The following is a 23,523-nucleotide window of genomic DNA, read 5'->3' on the forward strand; positions in this document are numbered from 1 at the left end:
GAATCTTTTCCTTTTAATCCATACTTCCCACTTGTACATTTTTTGCAGTTGACAGTGAAATTAAGATATGCTGATTTTGTTAAACAAGTTGTTACTGTTAACTGTCTTACAGATTTTGAAGTTACATGAAAATTAGATTTACTTATGTCCCTGTAAATGTAAAAATCTATTTCTGCAAAAATATAACTTGTTTATATCGTATCACATTTATGACACGAACACTCAGAATGGCCTACCGTTATCGTCTTTATTCGACCACCTGGTTGTGTGCAGGTCCAGCCTGACTTGTTCATTAATAAACCACAGATTTCTCCTTCTGAACAGGGGATCATTTCACACCACTGCTTGCTCTTTACAACTCGCACTGCAAATAAAAGATGGAATGGTTAGACTTCACTGAAAAATTAATTATAGTAACATTCTTTTAATAAATGCAAGATGGAGACCGAATGGTACAATGGGTCACAAGATCACAAAATTACGGATTAGGGAGGCCATTTGGCCCATTTTAATCATCCACCCAGAAGCACTCTATACCCGTCACACTGACACACTATTGTTGCAATCCTGGAAACCATGCTTGGGTTCAGCCCAGGCTAAAGCAATGAAAGCCTCCTCTCTCTGTTGCTTGTCAGTGTCCCAGATGAAATGAATTTGGGCAGTGTTAATCCAATCCTTGTGGATGTGGCCACATAGCAATAAACTGCACATAATTTGGCACTGAATTGACAGTCTCATTTGGAGAGCTAAAAGGATGGGAACTGTGGAAAGTGGAAAAGGCTACAGTGGTGCAGTACTGAATGTTCTTCTGAGATTGGCATTAAGGCACATCATCTGGCCAAAATAGATGAAGGATTACTCTGCATTTAGCTGGGTTACACATGAACTAAGAGTGCTTGATGCTGAGATTGGATGGCAAAAATGAGAAGACGTGCATCATTCAACAGCAATGCCACACTTCAATCTTAATCAACGTATGAAATGTAAATTTGCTTTTGTAAAAAAAAGAAAATACAAGATAGACAATTCCTGACAGAATGTAAATGAGTTCCTTGCAATACTGTTCTTTCCTGTCATGTGACGTTGACTCTGTGAGGACTTTCATCAAAGTGCTTGTCCGGCTTTCCAGTAACCGAAGCATAATAACACAGAGTAAAAGATTCCAAACAGAAACCAAGAAAATAGAAGATGTAGAAACTTATTTCATTAAGAAACAAATCAAATATTTTGTGTAAAGAATACGAAAGTTAGACTGTGATGCTTTGCATCCATGGCTTATGGGACAGAGTTACCAGTTAAATTACTGTACGAATTCATATGGGAAAATGTCTAGCTCTGTACATATTTTTATGTTGTTGGTATAAATTGAAAGCTAAGGCAAGTCTTATAATGGGCCAAGTAACCTTAAGATGGTCAGCAGGTGCCAGCTCGCTTGGACCATTACTATACTCATTGCTGTTGATATTCAGACAGGTTTGAGATGCCAATCTAGTCAGGAAAACTATGTTCCAGGGGTGTAAATGATACAGTTCTATGTACAGTTCACATCAAAACTCACGGTGAAACTGACATTATCAGAAAGACAGAAGACCAAACGTGCCATTGTACGACCATTCCAGGTTTTTATACTTACATTTGCTGTGATCTCCAGGCAAACCAAAGATAACATATAACAATTAAACCCTGGCATGGAGACTGACAGGTGAATGTGAACAAGGGAGAGGGACATGACATGGGGTGCTCCCAAGAACTGTACCAAAAGATATTGCTAGAATGCCGGCAGGACAGACCCACCAGAGGTGGCAGTACAGTGATATGCAGTCAGGAGGGAGTGGCCCTGGGAGCCTTCAACATTGACCCCATGAAATCTCATGGTATCAGGTCAAACATGGGCAAGGAAACCTCCTGCTGATTACCACCTACCGCCCTCCTTCAGCTGATGAATCAATCCTCCTCCACGTTGAGCACCACTTGGAGGAAGCACTGAGGGTAGCAAGGGCACAGAATGTACTCTGGGTGGGGAACTTCAATGTTCATCACCAAGAGTGGCCGAGTCCTGAAGGACATAACTGCCAGACCGGGCCTGCGGCAGGTGGTCAGCGAACCAACACGAGAGAAAAACTTACTTGATCTCGTCCTCACCAATCTACCTGTCGCAGATGCATCTGTCCATGACAGCATTGGCAGGAGTGACCACCGCACTGTCCTCGTGACGAAGTCCCGTCTTCGCACTGAGGACACCATCCAACGTGTTGTGTGGCACTACCACCGTGCTAAATGGGATAGATTCAGAACAGATCTAGCAGCTCAAAACTGGGCATCCATGAAGCGCTGTGGGTCATCAGCAGCAGAATTGTATTCCAGCACAATCTGTAACCTCATGGCCCGGCATATCCTCACTCTACCATTACCAACAAGCCAGGGGATCAACTCTGGTTCAATGAAGAGTGTCGAACAGCATGCCAGGAGCAGCACCAGGTGTACCTAAAAATGAGGTGAAGCTACAACTCAGGACTACATGCGTTCTAAACAGCGGAAGCAACATGCTATAGACAGAGCTAAGCGATTCCACAACCAACAGATCCGATCCAAGCTCTGCATTCCTGCCACATCCAGTCATGAATGGTGGTGGACAATTAAACAACTAACGGGAGGAGGAGGCTCTGTAAACATCCCCATCCTCAATGATGGCAGAGTTCAGCACGTGAGTGCAAAAGACAAGGCTGAAGCGTTTGCAACCATCTTCAGCCAGAAGTGCCGAGTGGATGATCCACCTCGGCCTCCTCCCGATATCCCCACCATCAGAGAAGCCAGTCTTCAGCCAATTCGATTCACTCCACGTGATATCAAGAAATGGCTGAGTGCACTGGATACAGCAAAAGCTATGGGCCCCAACAACATCCCGGCTGTAGTGCTGAAGACTTGTGCTCCAGAACTAGCAGCACCTCTAGCCAAACTGTTCCAGTACAGCTACAACACTGGCATCTACCCGACAATGTGGAAAATTGCCCAGTTATGTCCTGTCCACAAAAAGCAGGACAAATCCAATCCAGCCAATTAACGTCCCATCAGTCTACTCTCAATCATCAGCAAAGTGATGGAAGGTGTCATCGACAATGCTATCAAGCGGCACTTACTCGCCAATAACCTGCTCACCAATGCTCAGTTTGGGTTCCGCCAGGACCACTCGGCTCCAGACCTCATTACAGCCTTGGTCCAAACATGGACAAAAGAGCTGAATTCCAGAGGTGAGGTGACAGTGACTGCACTTGACATCAAGGCAGCATTTGACCGAGTGTGGCACCAAGGAGCCCAGTAAAATTGAAGTCAATGGGAATCAGGGGGAAAACTCTCCAGTGCCTGGAGTCATATCTAGCACAAAGGAAGATGGCAGTGGTTGTTGGAGGCCAATCATCTCAGCCCCAGAACATTGCTGCAGGAGTTCCTCAGGGCAGTGTCCTCGGCCCAACCATCTTCAGCTGCTTCATCAATGACCTTCCCTCCATCATAAGGTCAGAAATGGAGATGTTCACTGATGATTGCACAGTGTTCAGTTCCATTCGCAACCCCTCAAATAATGAAGCAGTCTGTGCCCGCATGCAGCAAGACCTGGACAACATCCAGCCTTGGGCTGATAACTGGCAAGTAACATTTGCGCCAGACAAGTGCCAGGCAACGACCATCTCCAACAAGAGAGAGTCTAACCACCTCCCCTTGTCATTCAACAGCATTAGCATCGCCGAATCCCCCACCATCAACATCCTGGGAGTCACCATTGACCAGAAACTTAACTGGACCAGCCATATAAATACTGTGACTACAACAGCAGGTCAGAGGCTGGGTATTCTGTGGCGAGTGACTCACCTCCTGACTCCCCAAAGCCTTTCCACCATCTACAAGGCACAAGTCAGAAGTGTGATGGAATACTCTCCACTTGCCTGGATGAGTGCAGCTCCAACAACACTCAAGAAGCTCGACACCATCCAGGGCAAAGCATCCCACTTGATTGGCACCCCATCCAGCACCCTAAACATTCACTCCCTTCACAACTGGCGCACTGTGGCTGCAGTGTGTACCATCCACAGGATGCACTGCAGCAACTCGCCAAGGCTTCTTCGACAGCACCTCCCAAACCCACGACCTCTACCACCTAGAAGGACAAGAGCAGCAGGCACATGGGAATAACACCACCTGCATGTTCCCCTCCAAGTCACACACCATCCCGACTTGGAAATATATTGCCGTTCCTTCATCATTGCTGGGTCAAAATCCTGGAACTCCCTACCTAAAGCACTGTGGGAGAACCTTCACCACATGGACTGCAGCAGTTCAAGAAGGTGGCTTACCACCACCTTCTCAAGGGCAATTAGGGATGGGCAAAAATGCTGGCCTCGCCAGCGATGCCCACATCCCATGAACGAATAAAAAAGAGAGACATAAGACTTTCCTCATCAATTGTTAAAGGAGCAGAGTTAAAGTGGCAAACTTTGCGTAATAATCGTACTGTTTGGTACGTGTTTTGAGTTGTTAATATTACTGTAAATTAGGGTTGCCAGCCCTCCCGGATTGTCATGGAGTCTCCAGCAATTGAAGATTAATCCCCCTGCTGCTGTTGTGAGCAACCGGGGAGATTTTCCAATAATCTGCTCGTTGTGCTCCAGGGTTGGGGGGCGGGGGTGGAGGGGTTGTCAGTTAAAATGAGTTGCAGACTATACTGAAATTGAAGATGGCCATACTCAGTCTTTGTTGCCACAGGGCTGGGAAGTTTTTCATTTCTTTTTCCTTCCTCTCCACTCTGCAAATTAGTTGGACTTGTTGGCCCAGCCAAGGTAGATTTTTAATTAAAATGAAAATTAATACTGAGCTCTCTTATTAAAGTTCAAACCGACCATCGGCCACCGTTGTATTCATTGCTGTAATGTAGGAAACACGGCAGCCGATTTGCACATAGCTCATAAACAACAAAGTGATAATGACCAGATAATCTGTTTTAGTGATATTGATTGAGGGATAAATATTGGCCAGGACAGCAGGAATAACTACCGTGCTTTTCATCAAAATACTGCCATGGTATCTTTTACGTCCACCTGAGAGGGCAGACGGGGCCTCAGTTAACCGTCTCATCCAAAACACAGCACCTCCGACAGTGCAGCACTCCCTCAGTACTACACTGGAGTGTCAGTATAGATTATGCACTCAAGTGTCTGGAGTGTGAGTAAAAAGTGGAAAAATCAAACCACTCTTTTTATAACCAGGCCTCAGCTGACAAGTACCCGGAAATGACTGATCACTGGTTGTGGGAAGTCATGTGATGCAACCTCCCAGAATACGTCCAATCAGAATTTGTAACTCAATTTGGAGCCTCAAATGAACTTGAGGGTGGTGTGTTGATAATTCCATTTTCCAGAATGACTAAGAGTGAAGTAAGAATGCAGTGGACACTGGCAAACCAGAATCCGTGAGAGTCCTAAGGGTATGAGATCGCTACAGGAGCAGAAATCCGAGAGGTCGCAGCTTGTGTATCACAGGAGTTCTGTTTATTGTACTTGGAAGTACAATGAGACCATTGAGAGGGGAAACTGGCTCATTACAGTACTGCAAAACTTCACCACAGCTTATTCTGCTATCTGAGCCCTACGATTGTGTCACAGTTAATATTTCATGTAACAAAACTTCAAAGTGCTTTACAGGGAGAGTGTTAGGCACCAAGACAGAAGTACTTAGGTGTAGTGATTGAAGAAAGAGTCACAGATAAGTGTTGAAAAGGAGGGCAAGAGGTATTAAGGCAAAGAGATTTGGAAAGAAAATTACAGAATACAGGGTTATGGTGGCTGTAGGTTCTGCCGTTGATGGTGGAACAGAGGGACAGGAACATATGCAGTACTCCAGACTCAAAGATGAAAGCTGGGGTGTAGAGATGGAGAAGATTGCAGAGGTAGGGAGAATTGAAACAGTGGAGGAATTTGTCACTTACTTCTAGCAATAATGGGAGAAGCCTGGGAGCAGATCATCTGCTTGTTAACTTGCAAAATGAAACATGAATGGTGTGAAAGGACTTTAAAGATATGTCTGTGTGTATAATGACAGTAATCTTTGAAAAAAACATGCCAATGTAGATTTTGTTTGTTATTTAGTAACACCAGAAGTATTTATTTAATCCATGCTTAACAGTTATTGCCAATGTTATCTTGGTACTGAAAGCATTTAAACAAATGCCAGTTCCATTATTTCTGCAGATAATTAGGCTTGGAAACTTTCACAAAGCTGTCATTTGTATTGCTTCTTCATGGTAATCCAATTGCTGGATACAAACTTCCATTATGTAAAGCTGCAAAATTAAATTTCATTTAATTACAAAAGTAATGTATTATGAACAAACATCCAAAGGCTTTCCATTCTTCAGCACTATATCTCCCCAAAAATATTTAAATGCTAACACTACACGGAAATGCCTAGTCTGCACCTCTTGAAGTACACAGCAGACTTGCAAAATGAAAGTCATTCAGATGAATATGGTTGTGTTTGTGCTTTGACGTAAAAAGAATCTGATTATATAGGTACTCTTTTTCTTAAAAATTAGGAAGTCTTACTGAAAATCAATGGGATCTGGCATTGGAACTGATTTTCAAAGCATTTGCAACTCCACACGGCAATTTCCAGAATGTATTTTACTTCAAAATATGTCCCTAGTGTCCTTGTGGCCTGCATTAATTCACAGTGCAAAATGGAATTTACTGAAAGATTGTGGACCAAAGTATGAATTCTGAAAATTGGGTCATAATTCTTATAAGTAGGGCTGCCCCTTGATATTAAACAAAGAAACAGGGATGGATTTTTAAAAATAAAATAGCAAATTCAACACAAATAACATTCCAACCAATAGATTTCAGCCCCACTTGTGCACCTGTGATGATATGCCTGTGCTTGTAAGCTCCATTGTATGTGCTGCAGTGCCCTTGCTTGTAAGTAAAGAGCAGTTCTTGCTGTTCTATGTGCAATTCCTGAGTGAAACAGGTTCAGTACGGAACACATTACTGAATATCCTGACCTTGAATTGAAAGCCGCTTTTTTGAAAAAAACATACTGTGAAGGAAGATTTGGTTACTCTATTGTTCAAAGCAAACTGCTGTAACAATGTGAGAAACAATGAGTGTTTGTGTGTGCTACAATGAAACTAAAACACTGAAATTCAGTGTTTAATTGTGAAAGCAGTTTCAAAAATCAAAGTCAATTCAATGCTGAAATTTAGAATGGTTCCGAGGATCAGGGTTCCTAGTTTAAGAAAAGCATTGGGTTATAATACACATCTTTTCACTTGGAAGTTACTGGGTCACAAACCACCATCTGGCCATCGTTGATCATCAGGGTCAAAACCACCTCAGCAACAGGTCACGTGTTCCAGTGTGGTTATTGTATCTGATATCACATTTATATTGCAGAACTGCTTCAAAACTTGGGATCAGAGAAACCCTGTAAAGTCAATGGACTAGCAGACAAATTCCTTCAGACCTTAAACATACATTTTATCTTTGGTTTCTTTTTTCTCCTTGTTAATTTTTTTCACCCCACTCATCTCACTTTCTGAAAGTGTTGACTTTTTGCTGAGGCAGATTTCCCAATGTGCCTGTTGCCCTCCTGTGCTTTGCTCATGCATGTGTTAGCCTCAACAGTGATTGTTGGCAGGCTAGTGTCCTATAGAGGCCAAAACAGCCAAGCCCAATCCTGTCCTCAGCTGAGCACTTCCAGGAGCTGGAGCCTTGGCCAACTTTCCCCTTCCTAACTTGTGAGCAGCAAAGCCAACTGTAGCACTTCTAGTAGCACACTGTCTGAGATCAGCTAATTCAGCACAGACTGGGACTAAAACCCAGAATTTTTTTGGTCTGTATGTTCAGCTACTCACTAAATAAACTTATCGCTTCATTGAGGTTTCTTTACTTCACCCCTCCTATGTACACATATTTAATCTGGTATGTCTATCTGCCTACTTATTTACCTTAGCTATCATTCCTTTATTTGTCAGCTATCTAATGACCACTTTTAACATGTCGATCTATTTAGTGCTGTTTATCCCATATGTAGTGATGTATTCTCCATGAAATAATGGTATCACAAAGAAGAAGAAATGGGAGTACAAGAATATACTCAGTGACATCCCTCGACTCAGTCTGTCACCATCAATTCAGTATGGGGAAGATTTTCCTGTTATTGTGCTTGGCACATAGGATTGCCTGGGAGCAGGATATAGTGTAAAATCGGGCAGGGAGGATTGGGTGCATATAATGGAGTCCACTCAATTTCCCATCCATTAAACCACATTTTCAGGTGTGACACCTCTGAAAGCTGTGATGCTACGGATACTAGATACAAGACTATTATAAAAAATGCTTGCAGAATCTCCTCTGGTGTGGCTCATGGTAAGTCAAAAGTATTATAAGAACAAGGGTGTTGCCAAGTAGTATTACCAGAGAAACTTACTTATTGAAAGGGTCCCAGAATATGGCTGCACTGAAAAGGGAGATTCTGGGAACACTGGAGCAAATGATGAGGACTGGGACAGGGGTCCTTCGATGTGAGAGATTCATGGAGGATGGTCTCAGGCTCTCGGAGCATTGGTGACGATCCTGAGAATAGGGAGCACTGGGAATGCAGGCAAAGGGTTTGGAAGTACTTAGAGAGGGTCTCAAGCCCTGGGAGGGGGGAGTCTAAGGAGGGGGTCCCCAGAGGACTTGGGGAGGGGCTTTTGGGGCATTGGAGGTGAAGACTGTGGCAGAATTGGGTGTTTTCTGAGATCTGGCATTACTAAAGGGGAGCAGGGTCTATTGGATGTAATGGAGGGTTCCCAAGAGAATGGGACCCAAAATGCTCTTGGCATCTTTCAGACCATGAGGCAGCACCTTCCTGTTGTGTTTCTGTACATAAGTATCCTTCCCCAACTCATCTACAGCCCCTTTGACACTCTCAAGTAGCTCCTCTCATCCTTTCCCCACCACTTTTACCAATTATCAGTGGTTCCCTTCTTTACATTCCTGCCTTAAAGTTTTTATGGATGAATTTTCTGCTTCTGGACAGAATATCACAGGCTGTTGGTGTGCAATTTCTCAATATACAACCCTGGCATATGCCTGGTATGATTGGAAAATGATTCCTTTAGTGCACTATTAGTGAGTTTGCTGACTTATACAATCTTTAGAAATTATAAACTTCCTTAACAACTCATAAAAGTTAATTGTTTACAGTTTCCAAAATTTTATATAAAAAGTTTCCTTAAGCCTCAAAAATAGTTCAGAAGAAATGATTTTTAATTACATTTTCTACAGAAATAAAGCAGGTGACTAAAAAAGAAATTAGTTCTAAAAAAATGTTTTCTTTTCTGTCAACAAAGAAATCACAATCACAGGTGTTGTATGTTAGGAGTTCATAACAGAAAAGCATAATAGTTAAAAATTTAAATAAACTTGCCTGAAATAAAGCTTTGAGAATTGAATCTCTGCTTTTTTCAAACTACTTTCAAACAAAACAAAGAAATTAAACTAATTCACAGGATAAGGGAATCAACTCGTGCAGATACACAGATTGTATACTGATAAATTCTAACAAGCTGCACACGCTTAGGATATAAGACTGCACCTGCGAAAATCTGCAAACTTTAAGGAAGGCATTAAAAGACACAGAAGACAATGCAGTGAGTAAATTAAGTCATATTATTGTGAAAGATGTAATTTAAAAAAAAATGTAGTTTGTTTAAAACCTTATTTTGGAAAGTCAAAATTTCAGTTATTAGAAAAAAAAGCATAACATTTATTTAAGAAAGCATTTTCAGTGTTTCAATTGGTTCATCAACACACCATGGCAGCAAATACAACTTTCCCAATATTATGTTTGATAGCAATTGCTCAATATAAATATTTACATCGGTAGTTCCATTGTAAATGTTAACAAAACCATTGACAAAGTCTAGGACTTCCTGCTTTTGTGTTCACCATCCAGCATGTTTCTGCCCATTAAAATGAATAGATGGAGACTCATGGTCCAACAAGCACAGAAGTAGGAAACCCTGGCCAGTGTTACAGAAAATAACGTTTGTTGACAGGAAGTGTAAAAGATAAAAAAATTATCCCAAAGTATATTATTAATCTCAGTATTGTATGCACTAAAGCCATGGGTAAAAATATGCCACATTTGGACTCACATTCCAAAATCCAGATAGTGTTTCAAGGCAACAGACAAAAATACCAATTAGTTTCATGGAATGGCTAATGTGTTTTGACATTACATAAATGTGCACTCATGCATACAAACACAGTATAGAGATCCTGACTAACATTTTCAATACTTTTAGTAAATAAATAATTTTTTTCTCTTCATTAAAACCCTACACTTCTTTGACATATATGCAATAGTATCAGAACATAATAAACGGGAAGCATCTTCTTTCATTTCTTTAATCCTTTTTTAAATGCAAACTGACACCCTTTTACTTTTCAGCCTACCCCTGCAAGCATTTATGATGCAGTGAAAATCTGGTCACAAATCTGTTCAGAATTATCTTTCTCTCTCTGCATAAATTGATCATGGCTTTCTCCTGTTGCAGCATCAACGAAATCAAATGCAGTCAGCTGCAACTTTCTTTTTCTATTCATCCCTGTGATTTATACCTGTCACATGAAGAATCAGTAAGTGGCTGCCAATTCCCCACATAAAAGGACAATCTTTACTCAAACCTGCTATTATTTACGAATCTGCTTGTACAAGTTGTAAGCAGGAATTTTCAAACCCAACATTAATGAAGTGCTGAAAGGCTTTAATAGTCCATACATAAGTAACAAATAAATTCCATTTTCCAAAATTTATTGTTATCCAGCATAATTGAGTTGTGAATGCATCAATAGTCATTTTATTTATCTGGAACTTGCTGCTAGGTTATGTATGTGAGTAGCACTGTGGGGAAGACATCAAGCCTCTACTCAGCCCAACTGAAATTGAAAATTCTCCATGTGTTTAAGGAAGGAATTCTGGAGCATGCAGAATAATCGGCACAGGCCTGTGTCGTAAGGTTTCTTCCTGCTGCATGTTGGTACATTGATAAAAATCACACCACTGGCTGCCTATTTAAGAAAACTATTCATTGAAACGTATACTCATGATTCGTAGATGGTTCAGAGAGTCTATTCAGTGAATAGCTGAACCGTACAGACCAGGTTTCATCCTCGGTTTTTGATGAGAGCTGATTTTAGCTAAGGTGTCAGATACCCAGGGCCCGAATTTAGCAGGCCTGCGGGTTCCCAGCGGGTGGTCCTCCGGGAGCGTGGTCAACACGCTCGGCGAAATTAGTGGGTTGCCCACGCGATCGTAGCAGGCAACCCACTAATAGGAATCAATTACCTGCTCCTCCGGGGTCCACGGCGCTGGCCTGCGCGTCGGTCGGGCTGCGCATGCGCAGTACGATCTGTCAGCTGGAGGCTCTCTAGTTAAAGGGGCAGTCCTCCACTGACAGATGCTGCAACCAATGGGACAAATTGCAGCATGGAGCAGCCCAGGGGGAAGGCTGCTCCCAGTTTAATGATGCCTCAACCCAGGTATCATCAGATGGGGTGAGGAGGAGGGGGAGGACACAGATCTTCCCCCCGGCGTGTGGGAGGAAGCGGTCTGCCTCTGCCACCAAGAAGGCCTGGCTCGAGGTGGCAGAGGGGGTCACCTGCGCCACCAACATATCGCCCACCTGCATACAGTGCAGGAGGCGCTGCAATGACCTAAGTAGGTCAGCCAAAGTGAGAACACGAAGTCTTTCCCCTACACTCTGTCTGCCACAACACTGCCCCAACCCCACATCTCCTTCGGCACCGCCAACACTATTCTGTCACATCACCCCTCATACCCACTCACACCCCATCCTCATCTTACCTCCACCTACTCACCTCGCCAGTACTCACCCTGCCACTAACACGCAACCCAATCCACATACAATCTCATTGCTCCATCCCATACTCACCCTCTCGTGCATCTCCCTCACGGCCAGCCTCACTCAACCTGCCACCACCTGTGCTGCAGCCACAGGGCATGCATCACATATGTGCAGTAGGCAGCGTAAGGCAAACGTCTCCTCAGCATGAAGTGGGTGCACAAGGGTGTCTGAGGGTTTGTCATGGGTGTCACCCATATTGAATTTCAGAGCAACAAACAGCACACATTATATTGACACCACCACTGCCATGTCTCCGCGAATCCTGTCCGTTGTGTCCAATAATGCCCGCTCCTGGGTATCACTATGAGGACACACCACTGATGCCACCCATCGTGTTACTGCAGAGTAGGTGCAGGTGTATTTGCAGGGCTCGTCCGCGCAGACGACTGAGAGACATCGGCGGTGTAGCCGGCTGCACCCTGGAAGGATGCGGAGGAGAAGGTGTGGAGGGCAGTGGTGACTTTGACAGCGACAGGTAAGCAGTTGGTGCTGGGGCCAGCCAGGAGCAGCTCGGCATGAAAGACGCTGCAGATCTCCACGACTACATGTCGAGCGAATCTGCGCCTCCCTGTGCACTGCTGCTCGGAGAGGTCCGGGGAGCTGCGCCTCGGTCTGTGGACCCTGTGGCGAGGGTAGTGCCCTCTGCGACGCGTCTCTCTCTGCGGTAGCCCTCCCTCCTGCTGTGCAGGTGGGCGTGCAACAACACCGTGTTGGGGGGATCCACGTCTCTGCGGTGGACGGCGTGGACTGCGAGGCTGCTGGTGCTGGTCATGCTCTTCGTCCTCCGAGGGTCTCCACACACCACCCAACTGGCAGGTGTTGGTCTGAGGGGTTGTGCAGGGTAGGTGTGTGGTTCCTCGGACTGGGGCTGCGGTTTCGTGTCGGTCTGTCCTCTGGCTTGGCGGGGGGTGGTGGAGGGCAGGGGTTGCCCTATGTGACGCGGTGGCCTCCTGCGTGGCTGAGGGCTCTCCCCCGTGGAGCGCACCTTGGCACCTGCCACAGGCTGCTGGCTGCAACACGCCTGGTTGGAGGGAGACTGTTTCCCCCAGTGTGGGAAGCTCACTGCCTTGAACCGAAAATCCCACACTTCCTCTTTTGACAGCTGCTTCAGCTCATTAACTGACCACAACGAGCAAGGTAAGTACTCTCAAGTGGAACCCCGCTGGCTTTAATTGCCTGCGGGATTCCCACCAGCGGGGCTTGCGCGCGCAGCCCCGCACGTCAGCGCGGTACCCGGAAGTGGCCGGGATTTCGTCGCGATCCGGTCACGTGACCGGATATCGGGATTTTCGGGGCCACCCCGCTGGGAACCCGCCGGAAACACGATCCGAAAATCGAGCCCCCAGTGCCCATTTGCCATTTTCCAGTAAAAGTCAATAGAGTAGATTTTCCTCTCAGACATCTTGGGTAGCCCAACAGGAGCATCATATTGGACGTACACTGTACCTGTATGAGAAAAGATGGACACTATTTGCCTGACAGGGAAAAACTCCTTGTGGCCGGGCTTGTGCTGGCATCCGGGGTGACAAGGGGAGCAGAAGTGTAGTTCCCAGGAAGCCTGCAGTTTCACTTCTGACTCCCAGAAAGCAGCAGCCAGAAGGCCCTGAGGCCCGAAGATTGTCCAGTGTAGGGCAAGGGGGAAGTGAAATATCCTTTCATGTGGAAATCCTCTTTGTTTAACTGTCCCGAGAAACCCCGCAGATCCACTGGCACAAGCTCTAGTGGTCGGTTACTTCTAGCCTACTCCAAATGCATACCCAGTTACACGATCTTGCAGAAGCCCCAGTACTCTAAGGCAGTGTAGAGTGTGGTGGAGACCTGATGCAAAGGGCCTCCACCCCTTTTTCACTTTACTGCAGCTGGGAACTGAGCGTACTTTAGACACAACAAAGAGGAATTTTCCCTAATTCCATCAGGACAACAGGGGAGGGGAGAGAATTAGTGATAAAGGCTGCCAAGTCTAATGCTATAATGCAGTTGCCTCGACCAAATGTTTCATTCATAATTCTCAAATGTGACGATTGCTGGTGTGTCTCAGCATAATCAATAACATTTCTTAAAATAATTTTAGTTCGATGAATTAAATTGTACTTTTTTTGAAATGACTGGTTGATACCCTGTAGCATTCCATATGTAAAGTATGTGTCACATTTGATTGGCTCAAGTGTCATAATCATAAAACAGAAACACTTTATAACTGAAGTGTGAACCTATCAATTAACAAAAAGTAGTGTGTATGAAAACTACAAATCAATTACCAAGGCAGTACAAAAAAAAACAATTAAGAATCGGTAATCACCAAATTCTACCAATATAACAATCACAAGAAGGCTAAAGGGAACCAACGAAACTGCTTAAAGTATTTTTCAATATTCCTGAGGTGAATTGTCCTCTTGGTCCCTACAGTAATGCAATTTTAGTGGTTGTGGGGCTGATTTGCAGGGTCAGGTTCATTAATGTAAATTTGGCAGGCTCCCAGCAGTTTTTCTGGCCCACGAGGTCACCCATATCAGAGGTGGGGAGCAAGGAAGAGAAATTCTGCTGAGGTACCTGCCACAGTACGACATGGCCAGCAACCACAGCAGAAAAGAAAAGAAAATCAATCTTTTAAAAAAAATGTTTGAATATCCTGCCTCGCGTAGCGTAATAAAGGGTTACCTTACTTAACGGAATTGATCACCTTTCAAGTATAATTCTCCCCTTCTGCCATCTTATCAACCCTGGATACTAAGAATGCACTGCCATTCCAAATGCCCAGCATTGCTGTGGTGCAAATGACAGAAAATATTTCGGTGGACATATCGTACATTCCATGTCACTTCTAGTGGAAAATCTTGGGGAGCCAGAATAATTTCAGAGGAAAATGTGCCTTCCTTTGTTCCTCCATTTTCTTTAGTCAATAATTATTAAACTTAGCCACACTGTTACCTTTTCATTCAATCTTCATTCCTTTGATGACTGCTTTGATTGACAGTTTTGACTAACTGTGCGAGCACCTTCTTATTTCTTCTTTGTCACAGTTTGAACTTCAAAATGAGAGATCAGGAGTGTATGATGGAATCCCTGTACTATTTCCATTGCATATCTTAACAATAAAAAGGATTTATCTTTCACAGTGGCCTGTTATTTCAGAATACTTCATGTATTATGTCATATTTTGATTCATAATGAGCAAGGGCTTTGCTATGGAAATGGACTTTTGAGTTGGGCACAAAGAGAAAGTATCTGGAACAAACTTGAATTGGAATGGGGCATTCTCGAAGGGCACCTGTCAATGGCCCTCTGTACAATCAGTTTTACTCTCACTTTGTTTTCAACACATGGGATGTTTAATTATTTGGGCTACTTTAAGTACAAACTGGACATCAAGGAATATGAATCATATCCTCCACTGTAGATTTTGTTAACCCTATCAATTGGATGTTGGTGTTCTAGGTGAAATGAAGGTTGTAGTGCAGAGTAAAGAGGATTTTGGTATTAGCTGGATGTGATGTGAGAAGATAATTGTTACTGGAGAGAAGTTATACGTCTGAAGACCACAAGTTAATCTTGTACTTTTTTTAACAAAAGCAACTGAAGAGATGTGTGAGTGTCACCCTAACCATTACCACAATATCAGTCTACATGGGCACAAATACCTTGGCCCCTATTTTCGAAGCAAATTGCTGGTGCATTGGGGGCAGGGGGGCTGCGGAAATGGGGAAAATCCGGAGCGGGTGAGGAAGCCGGCCCCAATCCGCCGACTTCCAGGTTTCCCACAGACGCGCCTGTGTGCGCGCGCGAATGCGGAAGTCTTGCCAGCGATTAAAGCCACCACGATGATAGTTAAAGAACCAAATGTACCTCATTGAGGTACTTAAGGTACTTTATTTTTGACATAGTAGATAGTTAAACCAATTTTAAAAACTTACTTGGGCAGCTTTCCCACGACTTCCGATTCACGCCTGGGGGAAAGCAGGCGTGAAGGGCTGGATCAGGCAAAAATAAACAAAATAAATTAAATAAAAAATCATTGCACAAAGTTAAAAAACACAATATACCTGCCTTTCCACTGATGTTGCCTGCACCCCCTGCTCTGACGTCTCCCTCTGATATCCCTCTCAGCCCCTGATGTCTCCCTCTCCGAAGTCCCTTTCCCCCACCCGATCTCCCCCTCTCCCCTATATTCAGTGCCCTCCACTCTCTTCCAGTGCCGGATGACGTCGCTCTCTCTCTCTCTTTCTCTCCACCCGCCCCCCCCAGATCCTGTCGGGAGCCATCCTGTCAATCAGGTCGCATCGGAAAAGGTAAGGTTTTTTTTTAATTCAGGTTTGCCATGCACACCTTCAAACCCCTCCCCCCCTCCACTGCCAACCCGCCACCATTTCAAAATTGAGCCCCTTGTATCAGCTTCTCTACCTGGCTGTCAATTCTGGTTGCTGCCTACAAACCAATGTCAGACTGCTGCTAGCTTTCAATTGGTGGCTATATAAATACAAGTCATTATTTTCTGCTCAGTACCAGACCTGAGAACTATGGCTGCAGCAGAGTGACATACACTCATAAAGAACAACATGAGTCATCCCTTCAGCTCATTGGGGAGCCCTTAGAGGAGGTCGGCAACTTGGATTGAGAGACACCTGGTTTTTGTTTCAATTATATTTAATATCTCGTATCAAACAGGCAGTTTTAATCATTATTACTTTCCATAAGAGGGACCATGCCAAGAGTGGGAGATTGAAAGGCACCAAGATCAAAACGCATGGAGACTTGAAAAATACTGGGATCCTAGGTCCAAACTCCAGGAATGGAACAGGAGGCAAATCTGAGCTTCCTGAAAGAGGGGAGGCCTGTACTAGGAAAATTGTCAGAGGGACTTATAACTTGGGATGGGTAAGTTGATTGCTTTTTTCCATAATTAATTTTGTTTGTGATTATGATGTTAGAAATGTTACTTTTCGGGGTAAGTAGTGAGGTGGGGAACCGTCATGGCTGCTCAAAAGGAGTTTGAAAGACATTTTCAGGAATTTTATGGTTCTTTTTGTGATGGTTGCAAATTGATTACTTTTTAATAAGTGGACACTTTTTTTGAGAGATAGTGGAAATTTTAACACTCTCTTCCTGCATGTACTTGTCAGAGACAAATATTTTATAGATATAGATAGATTTAGGGATTGAAGAAAGTTAGTGCAATCCAGAATTAGTTAAACTAGAAAAGTTTCATGAAACTAAAGAAGGAAACAAATTGCATTTGTTTAACGCATTTCACATCCTCAGGACACTCCAAATTCCTTCACAGTCAATGAATTGCTTTTGAAGTGCAGTTACTGTCGTTACATAGGCAAACATGGCAGACAATTTGTGCATATCAGGGTCCCACAAACAGCAAATGAGATAAATGACCAGTTAATGTGTTTCAGTGAAACTGGTTGAGGGATAAATGTTGACTAGAACACGGGAGAACTCACATGCTTTTCTTTGACTAGTGCCATGGGAACTTTGACGGCCACCTAAATAGGGTGGATGGGACCTCAGTTTAACATCGCATCTGAAAGATGCCATCTCCAACAATGCAGCACCCCCTCAGTATTGCACTGAAGTCTGAGTCTAGATTACATGTATAAATCAGAAAGTGGGGCTCGAACTCACGACTTTCTGCCCCAAAAGCAAGAGTGCCAGCTATTGAACCGAGTTGACATTAAGGGGGTGATTTTAAATGCCAAGAACGGGTGGGTTGGGGGCAGGTGGGAGTTGAAAACAGTTGGTTTTTGGGTTGCAACTGCAACCTGGCTTTATTTCTGGGTTTAATGTCGGCACGGAAAAGTACATGTTTCCTACTGGGAATGCCAAGTCCAAATATTTTGCGGTCGTGACCCAAAAAAACAACTGTTTTCAACTCCCACCTGCCCCCAACCCACCCGTCCTTGGGGTTTAAAATCACCCCCTAAGTGTAAGACAGATGAAGATAAACAGATTTAGAATTTGTTTATTTTTCTGAAGGACAGTTAGTAAAATGGAAAGTCTTCCTGCCTCTGTGCAATTTTGGCCAACTTTAACCAGTTTCATGAATATTTTTATGCCATATTTTTCTGGCATCACCTGCAAACTCCTCAAATGTACAAGAAATAAATATTTCTTATAAAATATTGGATATATCTCAAAGACAATGCAGCACCATGCTGCAAACATCAAACCCCCGAGCAGTAATCTGACCTTCAGTACTGCCCAAAATACACACTTTAGTCCGAAGCTAAAGACCGGCCGATGGCTTTAAAAAAAGAATGCAACTCTATAAAAACTGTCATGTTTTTATATTTTACAATTAAGTTGAAACATAAAGTCTTATCTGTGATTTTTGTTGAATCATAAGCATGTTCATTGTACACAAACACACAGAGTTTACTATTAATACGAAATAATTAAACAGGTTCCAATCAGTTCAAATATGGAGCGTTCACTTGTGCAGTTCTTCATTTTCAAAAGGTGCATCCACTAGGACAGGCAGAAATATTGGCAAACAGGTAAGAAAGCTTTCAAGGAAATGTACTCTTGGGCGAATCAAAGTAAACTTTGCTGCTTTCAGGAGGGTATTTAAATAAAATTCTCAAATTTAAATTTTAAAATCTCTTCTTTTCTACCAGACACTGCCTCCCAAGGTTTTATCATTCCTATCACCCTCTCTTGCTTTCGGCCCTTGCGTGTGACATATCTTGATACAGAGTACAGTGCAGTATACTGGATTGGGCAAGAAGCACATACGTCACAACAAGCATAACAATGGTTTTTATTCTGAACTTTAAATGTTAGAAATGATTGATCCGTGATATATTCTAATAGCGACAGACTCCAGCAATAGAAATCCATTATTTTTCTAGAGCAGTTTCATGATTTGTGGGGAAGAAAAATATTTGTATGACTGCACTCCATTTTTTTTCAAACTTTTCCATTCTGTTGCTTCATTACTGTAGTCACTACAATTGACCTCTGGCACACTGACATCAATTCACTTTAATTTTCAGTGTGATGATCTGATGCAGCCCTGTAGGTGTATCACGCATGATTTCTGGTGCTTTTCTACTCCAGGAAGCCCACACAGGCTTCTTAATGTTGCTTTGCAATTGCTTAAAGTGTCTTAAAGTGGCAGTTGTGTGCAAGTAAACGTATTTGATAAATAGTGCTGCATAGCATAAAATGCTACCATACTTGGGAATTCATATTTTTACACTACAATCAGGTAAAATAATCAAGAACATTATACTTCTAAGAGCAATGTTCCACAAATAAGTGACAATTTTTCACATACTACTCAAAGATGAGCCCCGAGAGATGATTCTTTTTTACCTTCGGACAACACAAATACCTTTAAATGTAGAATCAAACAGCCTTTTCTAAATGTCTTTTCACATTGCCATTGCACTTCATTCTTTCATCCCTCTCCCCAACACCACAACACTTCTTTCTGACCTCAAATTCTGGGGAGTGGACCTCTCCACTGCCTCCTTCAACAGCTTTCCCACACCTACTAGAAAATGGACTTCTACATGTCACAACTGGTCCATTGAGTGCCTTCCCCCACCCTTTACATTGTCCTATCCCATCCCAAATACTCATGCACATACACTCAATATGGAACACTTTAACAATGGACCCGACAAGAATTGTTGAAACATATTCAGTGAGAGTTTCCAAACTCAAAGGTCAGTTGAGACTGGGCTGTAAACTCAGGTCCTCTGTTTGGGAATTAAATGTTCATTATAGCAATCACTGATATCTTATTGATTTTGTTGTTTATCACAGTGTTATTGTATACAAGGCCACCATTGTAAAATTAATTAATGTTCAACAGACTTTGGTCGTCATTTAAAACTAAATATAGTGCATATAATTGACTCAGCATTTTACAAATGAAAATCACTGGCTTAGGTATTTAATGACTGTAATGATCGTAACACCAAAAATGTTAAAGATAGCCCTGGAAAAGGGAAACTATCTGCCGCAGCTTATTAATACTGATGTTTCACCATTAGTTAATCCACCCCTGTACAGCATGGCCTTCTTTACTGCCTCTGGGCATAAGATGAAATGTAGACAATCAAAAGGAAAAAAGGAAAGAGAGAGTGCTGAAGGGCGAAACAAATAGAGAGATAAATTAAATGAGCAGAGGGGAGTGGGATGGGAGAAGAGTAAGGCGGAGAAAGAGAACATTGAAGAGGGTCATAAATAATTTCCCTGGAACATAGCTGATGACCTTCCCATCTGCTACAGTTACTTTCTTTTGATGTGAGTACCAATGAGTGCACATAAGCTGTATGATTACTTTCACATCTCAGCTAATTGATTTGGCAGTAGACATTTTGCTGATCTTAGTCCAGAGCTGCACTGCTGTGAGGTAGCACCACTGTCTGTCTGAGACAAACATCAGTGCTGACTAAGAGCTGTTTAGCCAATTGTGGATAGAAATAACTTGATAACCTTGGATCTCTTACCTGCCAAGTATCGCACCAAAATCTTCATCACAGTCCTCAAAGGAATGAAATATTGTTATTTTTAGTGTTTATTAATTGATAGTTTAATTTCTGAGTGAAGAAAATAGTGTTTTCATCCTGAAAGTTGTATGGGTATAAATTAATGAATCTCCCATTGCATTGTTGAGAATATATCAGAGGAACTGACATGGAAAAATTGATGAAGGAAATAAAAGTTTGGTTTAGTAAATAAAAGGTAGCACAAAGCTGGGCAAACAGAGTAATGGGCACGAAATCTGAATATTAGGCAGATTTCAGGACTATTTTTCAGGGCATTTAGCAAGTGGGAAGCATGCCTTTTTACTTAAAAAAATACTTTGTAAATTAGAAAATATAATTTTAGTCAGCAAATAAAGCTTACCTGAAATGAGGTGAAAAACAAAATGGTGTCCAGACCTAGGTAAATGCGCCACAGTATCACTAGTAGTTTGAGGCCTCCCAAGTAAATTGTGACATGCTACTGGCAAATTCCAATGATAACGTTTTTACAAACAGGAAATCCATTGTAAATGTTTACATTGGCAGTTTCCATTATAAAAATATTGACATGAAATGCATTACAGGAAACAATGTTATGTGGACAGGAAGTGTATGTCACACGCAAGATTTTAAATTGATAATCTATCATTTTATAGTTGTCCTAAACATGGCATCTCTGTACTTCCTTGGGAGACTGAATTGGCTGCGCAGAGATAATTTGCCTTTTTCAGAGCCCCAGTAGTCTTGCTTCAAATTCATTTCTTTAAAGGACAGGGATATTTTACGTGGTAATTCTAGGCACAGCTGCACTGAAAAAGGCATTATTTGCAACTGGTATGTTGAGTAAGGCTAGTAATGAGGCAAAATCTTGAGCTCCAAAATAAACTGAGATAAAATGTTATGTTAATGTCCGAGAGCAGATCTAAAGATAGGAATATACACAGCTTCACAGTCAGGCATGCAGATAACTCTGGTTTTTCTGGTAGTTAAACCAATAGGTAGTTCAATGAAAACTGTGATTTAGGTTTAGAGCGCATCGTCAAATGTTGTTTTGATGGTTAATTCAATCAAAGCTGATGACCCTAATCTGCTGATTTTCTACATCACAAAAGGGACACCAGTATGATCCAGTGAGCCACTCACAGCTTTCAGTCCTCCACTGACCTAACCTTTATGAAGAGTGCGGAATAGGAACCCCTGAGCAGTCTTTTTAGACGATGCAACATCAAAGACTGTGTTACCAAGAATTTGCTGAGAGTAGGTCCAAGAATTTCAGACTCTGAGGGTGAAAATGGTCTTCGGGCAGTAGTGTGAAATGGATGACAGTGAAACGACAGCCTGTTTTACACACCACCCCATTTTCGTTCACATTGAAGTTAATGCTGATTCGTTATTACCCATTTTGCGCTATCACCGAAGACCAATTCTCCCCCTCTGTCTTTTTGCATTTTCATCTGTCAGACCAGTCTATATATCATGTAAGTTTGGTTATTATACTGTGTTGGTATCTTGCTAAGTCTTTTTGTTTCAATATAGGGTTTTACCTGTAGATAAAACTGACCAAGTCATTTAGCCTTTAAACAAATGGTCTAGCAGTGAGTCATTTCTCTGCCTTCTGAGATGATGGGAGAATACAGTGTATTCTTTAGTAAGTGATTTACTGTAGGAAGAATTATAAAAGTTTTTAGGCACTATAATCATTTTGGCTAATGCTCACGGTTTTTAATTGCAAAACTAAGCGCTATTTGTTAAGTGCTAATGTAGGTACTGTGTTACAAATGTTTCAGGATGTTTTATGCTGAAATAGCAGACACAAGCTGATTAAAGGCTTCAATTAGCTTTCGATCCCCTATTCCAATGTGAAACATGCTGGAAATATCCTCTAATGACATTAGTAAGAAGGTTTTCATTGACTAAAAGTGTCAAATATATTCTCAATGAATTGAAGGGGTGCTCTCTGTGATCTGCTAAGAACTCTGGCTGCTAATGTGCACTAATGGCTGTTCTCCTGCCCAATTAGATTACTTCTATAATATCTTATTTACTAATATAACAATTTTCCCAATCTGGCTGTTGGTCTTAAGTGAAGTGCTGATATTACATTAAAATATCCCTTGAGCTGATCTTAAGGGGAAGGTAATGAGAAGCAAATATTGCCAATGATAAATATTTAGCCATTAGATTTCACCAAAATCTCTTTGTCTCAAACATTTTTTGTAGATTTAGCTTTTATATATTCTTTATTTGCAGAGGATGTGAGAATCTTGTATTTTCTCCACAATTTTCTCTCTCCTCCTCGTCTGAAGGCAGTGACTCTTACTTGTGTACAGTTCCAGGTGCAGAACAGGAGACATTATAAAGTGCAACTCAACTATTTCAGTCCACACAGTAACAAGACTGCATCAATAAGTCTCATTTTGCTAGATGTCTTGGAGAAGGAGGAGGATCCAAATCAGACAAATGCTAGAGAACCGTGTGGCCATAAGAAGAGGACCACCAAGATCCACTGCTACCCGGGAAACATTTACAACCAGCAGCAACCAAGGCACTACTTATAAAGAGGCCACACTTCAGCAAGGAAACCATAGGTGAATTATGCCATCTCCTGGAAGCAGACTTACAACAAAGGAACAATATTAGTACAGGGTTACCAGGGGTGATAAAAGTGGTGAGAGAACTCAACTTTTTGCTACAGGCCCCTTCCAGGCAATGGCAGGAGATTTAGCAAGGATTAATCAGTTGTAGGTGACCACTGCATTACCCTGGTGAACATGCCGGTAATTACATTAAAATCAACGTCAGTATGCAGCAGCAATATGAAAGGTCGACTAGGACTTTTTTAAAAGATGTATCATTTCCAGGCTACAGGAAGTCATTGACTGCATCCATTCAAGTAACTGTATAATGTACCATCGCCTTTATCAACAGTCTATGAACAACCAAGTGGTGTGTGACCACAGCCAAATCATTATGCCTGTGGGTGTGTGGTATCCCGAGATGGCTCACAATTCCCATATCTTAAGGTAATCATGGATTCCCTACTTATTCCAGGGGGATGTTGATATTGGGTCCTCAGAT

At 42.4% G+C, this 23,523-nt stretch overlaps 1 protein-coding gene across 2 annotated transcripts in view; it reads right to left on the minus strand.

Moving 5' to 3' along the window:
• Window positions 1-23,523, minus strand: part of LOC137344693 (chemokine-like protein TAFA-5) — a 266,481-nt gene that overhangs the window by 113,529 nt on the left and 129,429 nt on the right. For both annotated transcript variants that reach the window (XR_010968439.1, XM_068007830.1), the window contains exon 3: window positions 237-364. Coding sequence is in view for 1 of the 2 variants with exons in the window: in XM_068007830.1 (XP_067863931.1) it covers window positions 237-364 (128 nt within the window). In the remaining variant the exon portion in view is untranslated. The remainder of the gene's footprint in view (window positions 1-236; window positions 365-23,523) is intronic.

This window comes from Heptranchias perlo, chromosome 27 (assembly GCF_035084215.1).
Source record: "Heptranchias perlo isolate sHepPer1 chromosome 27, sHepPer1.hap1, whole genome shotgun sequence".
Taxonomy (NCBI): domain Eukaryota; kingdom Metazoa; phylum Chordata; class Chondrichthyes; order Hexanchiformes; family Hexanchidae; genus Heptranchias; species Heptranchias perlo.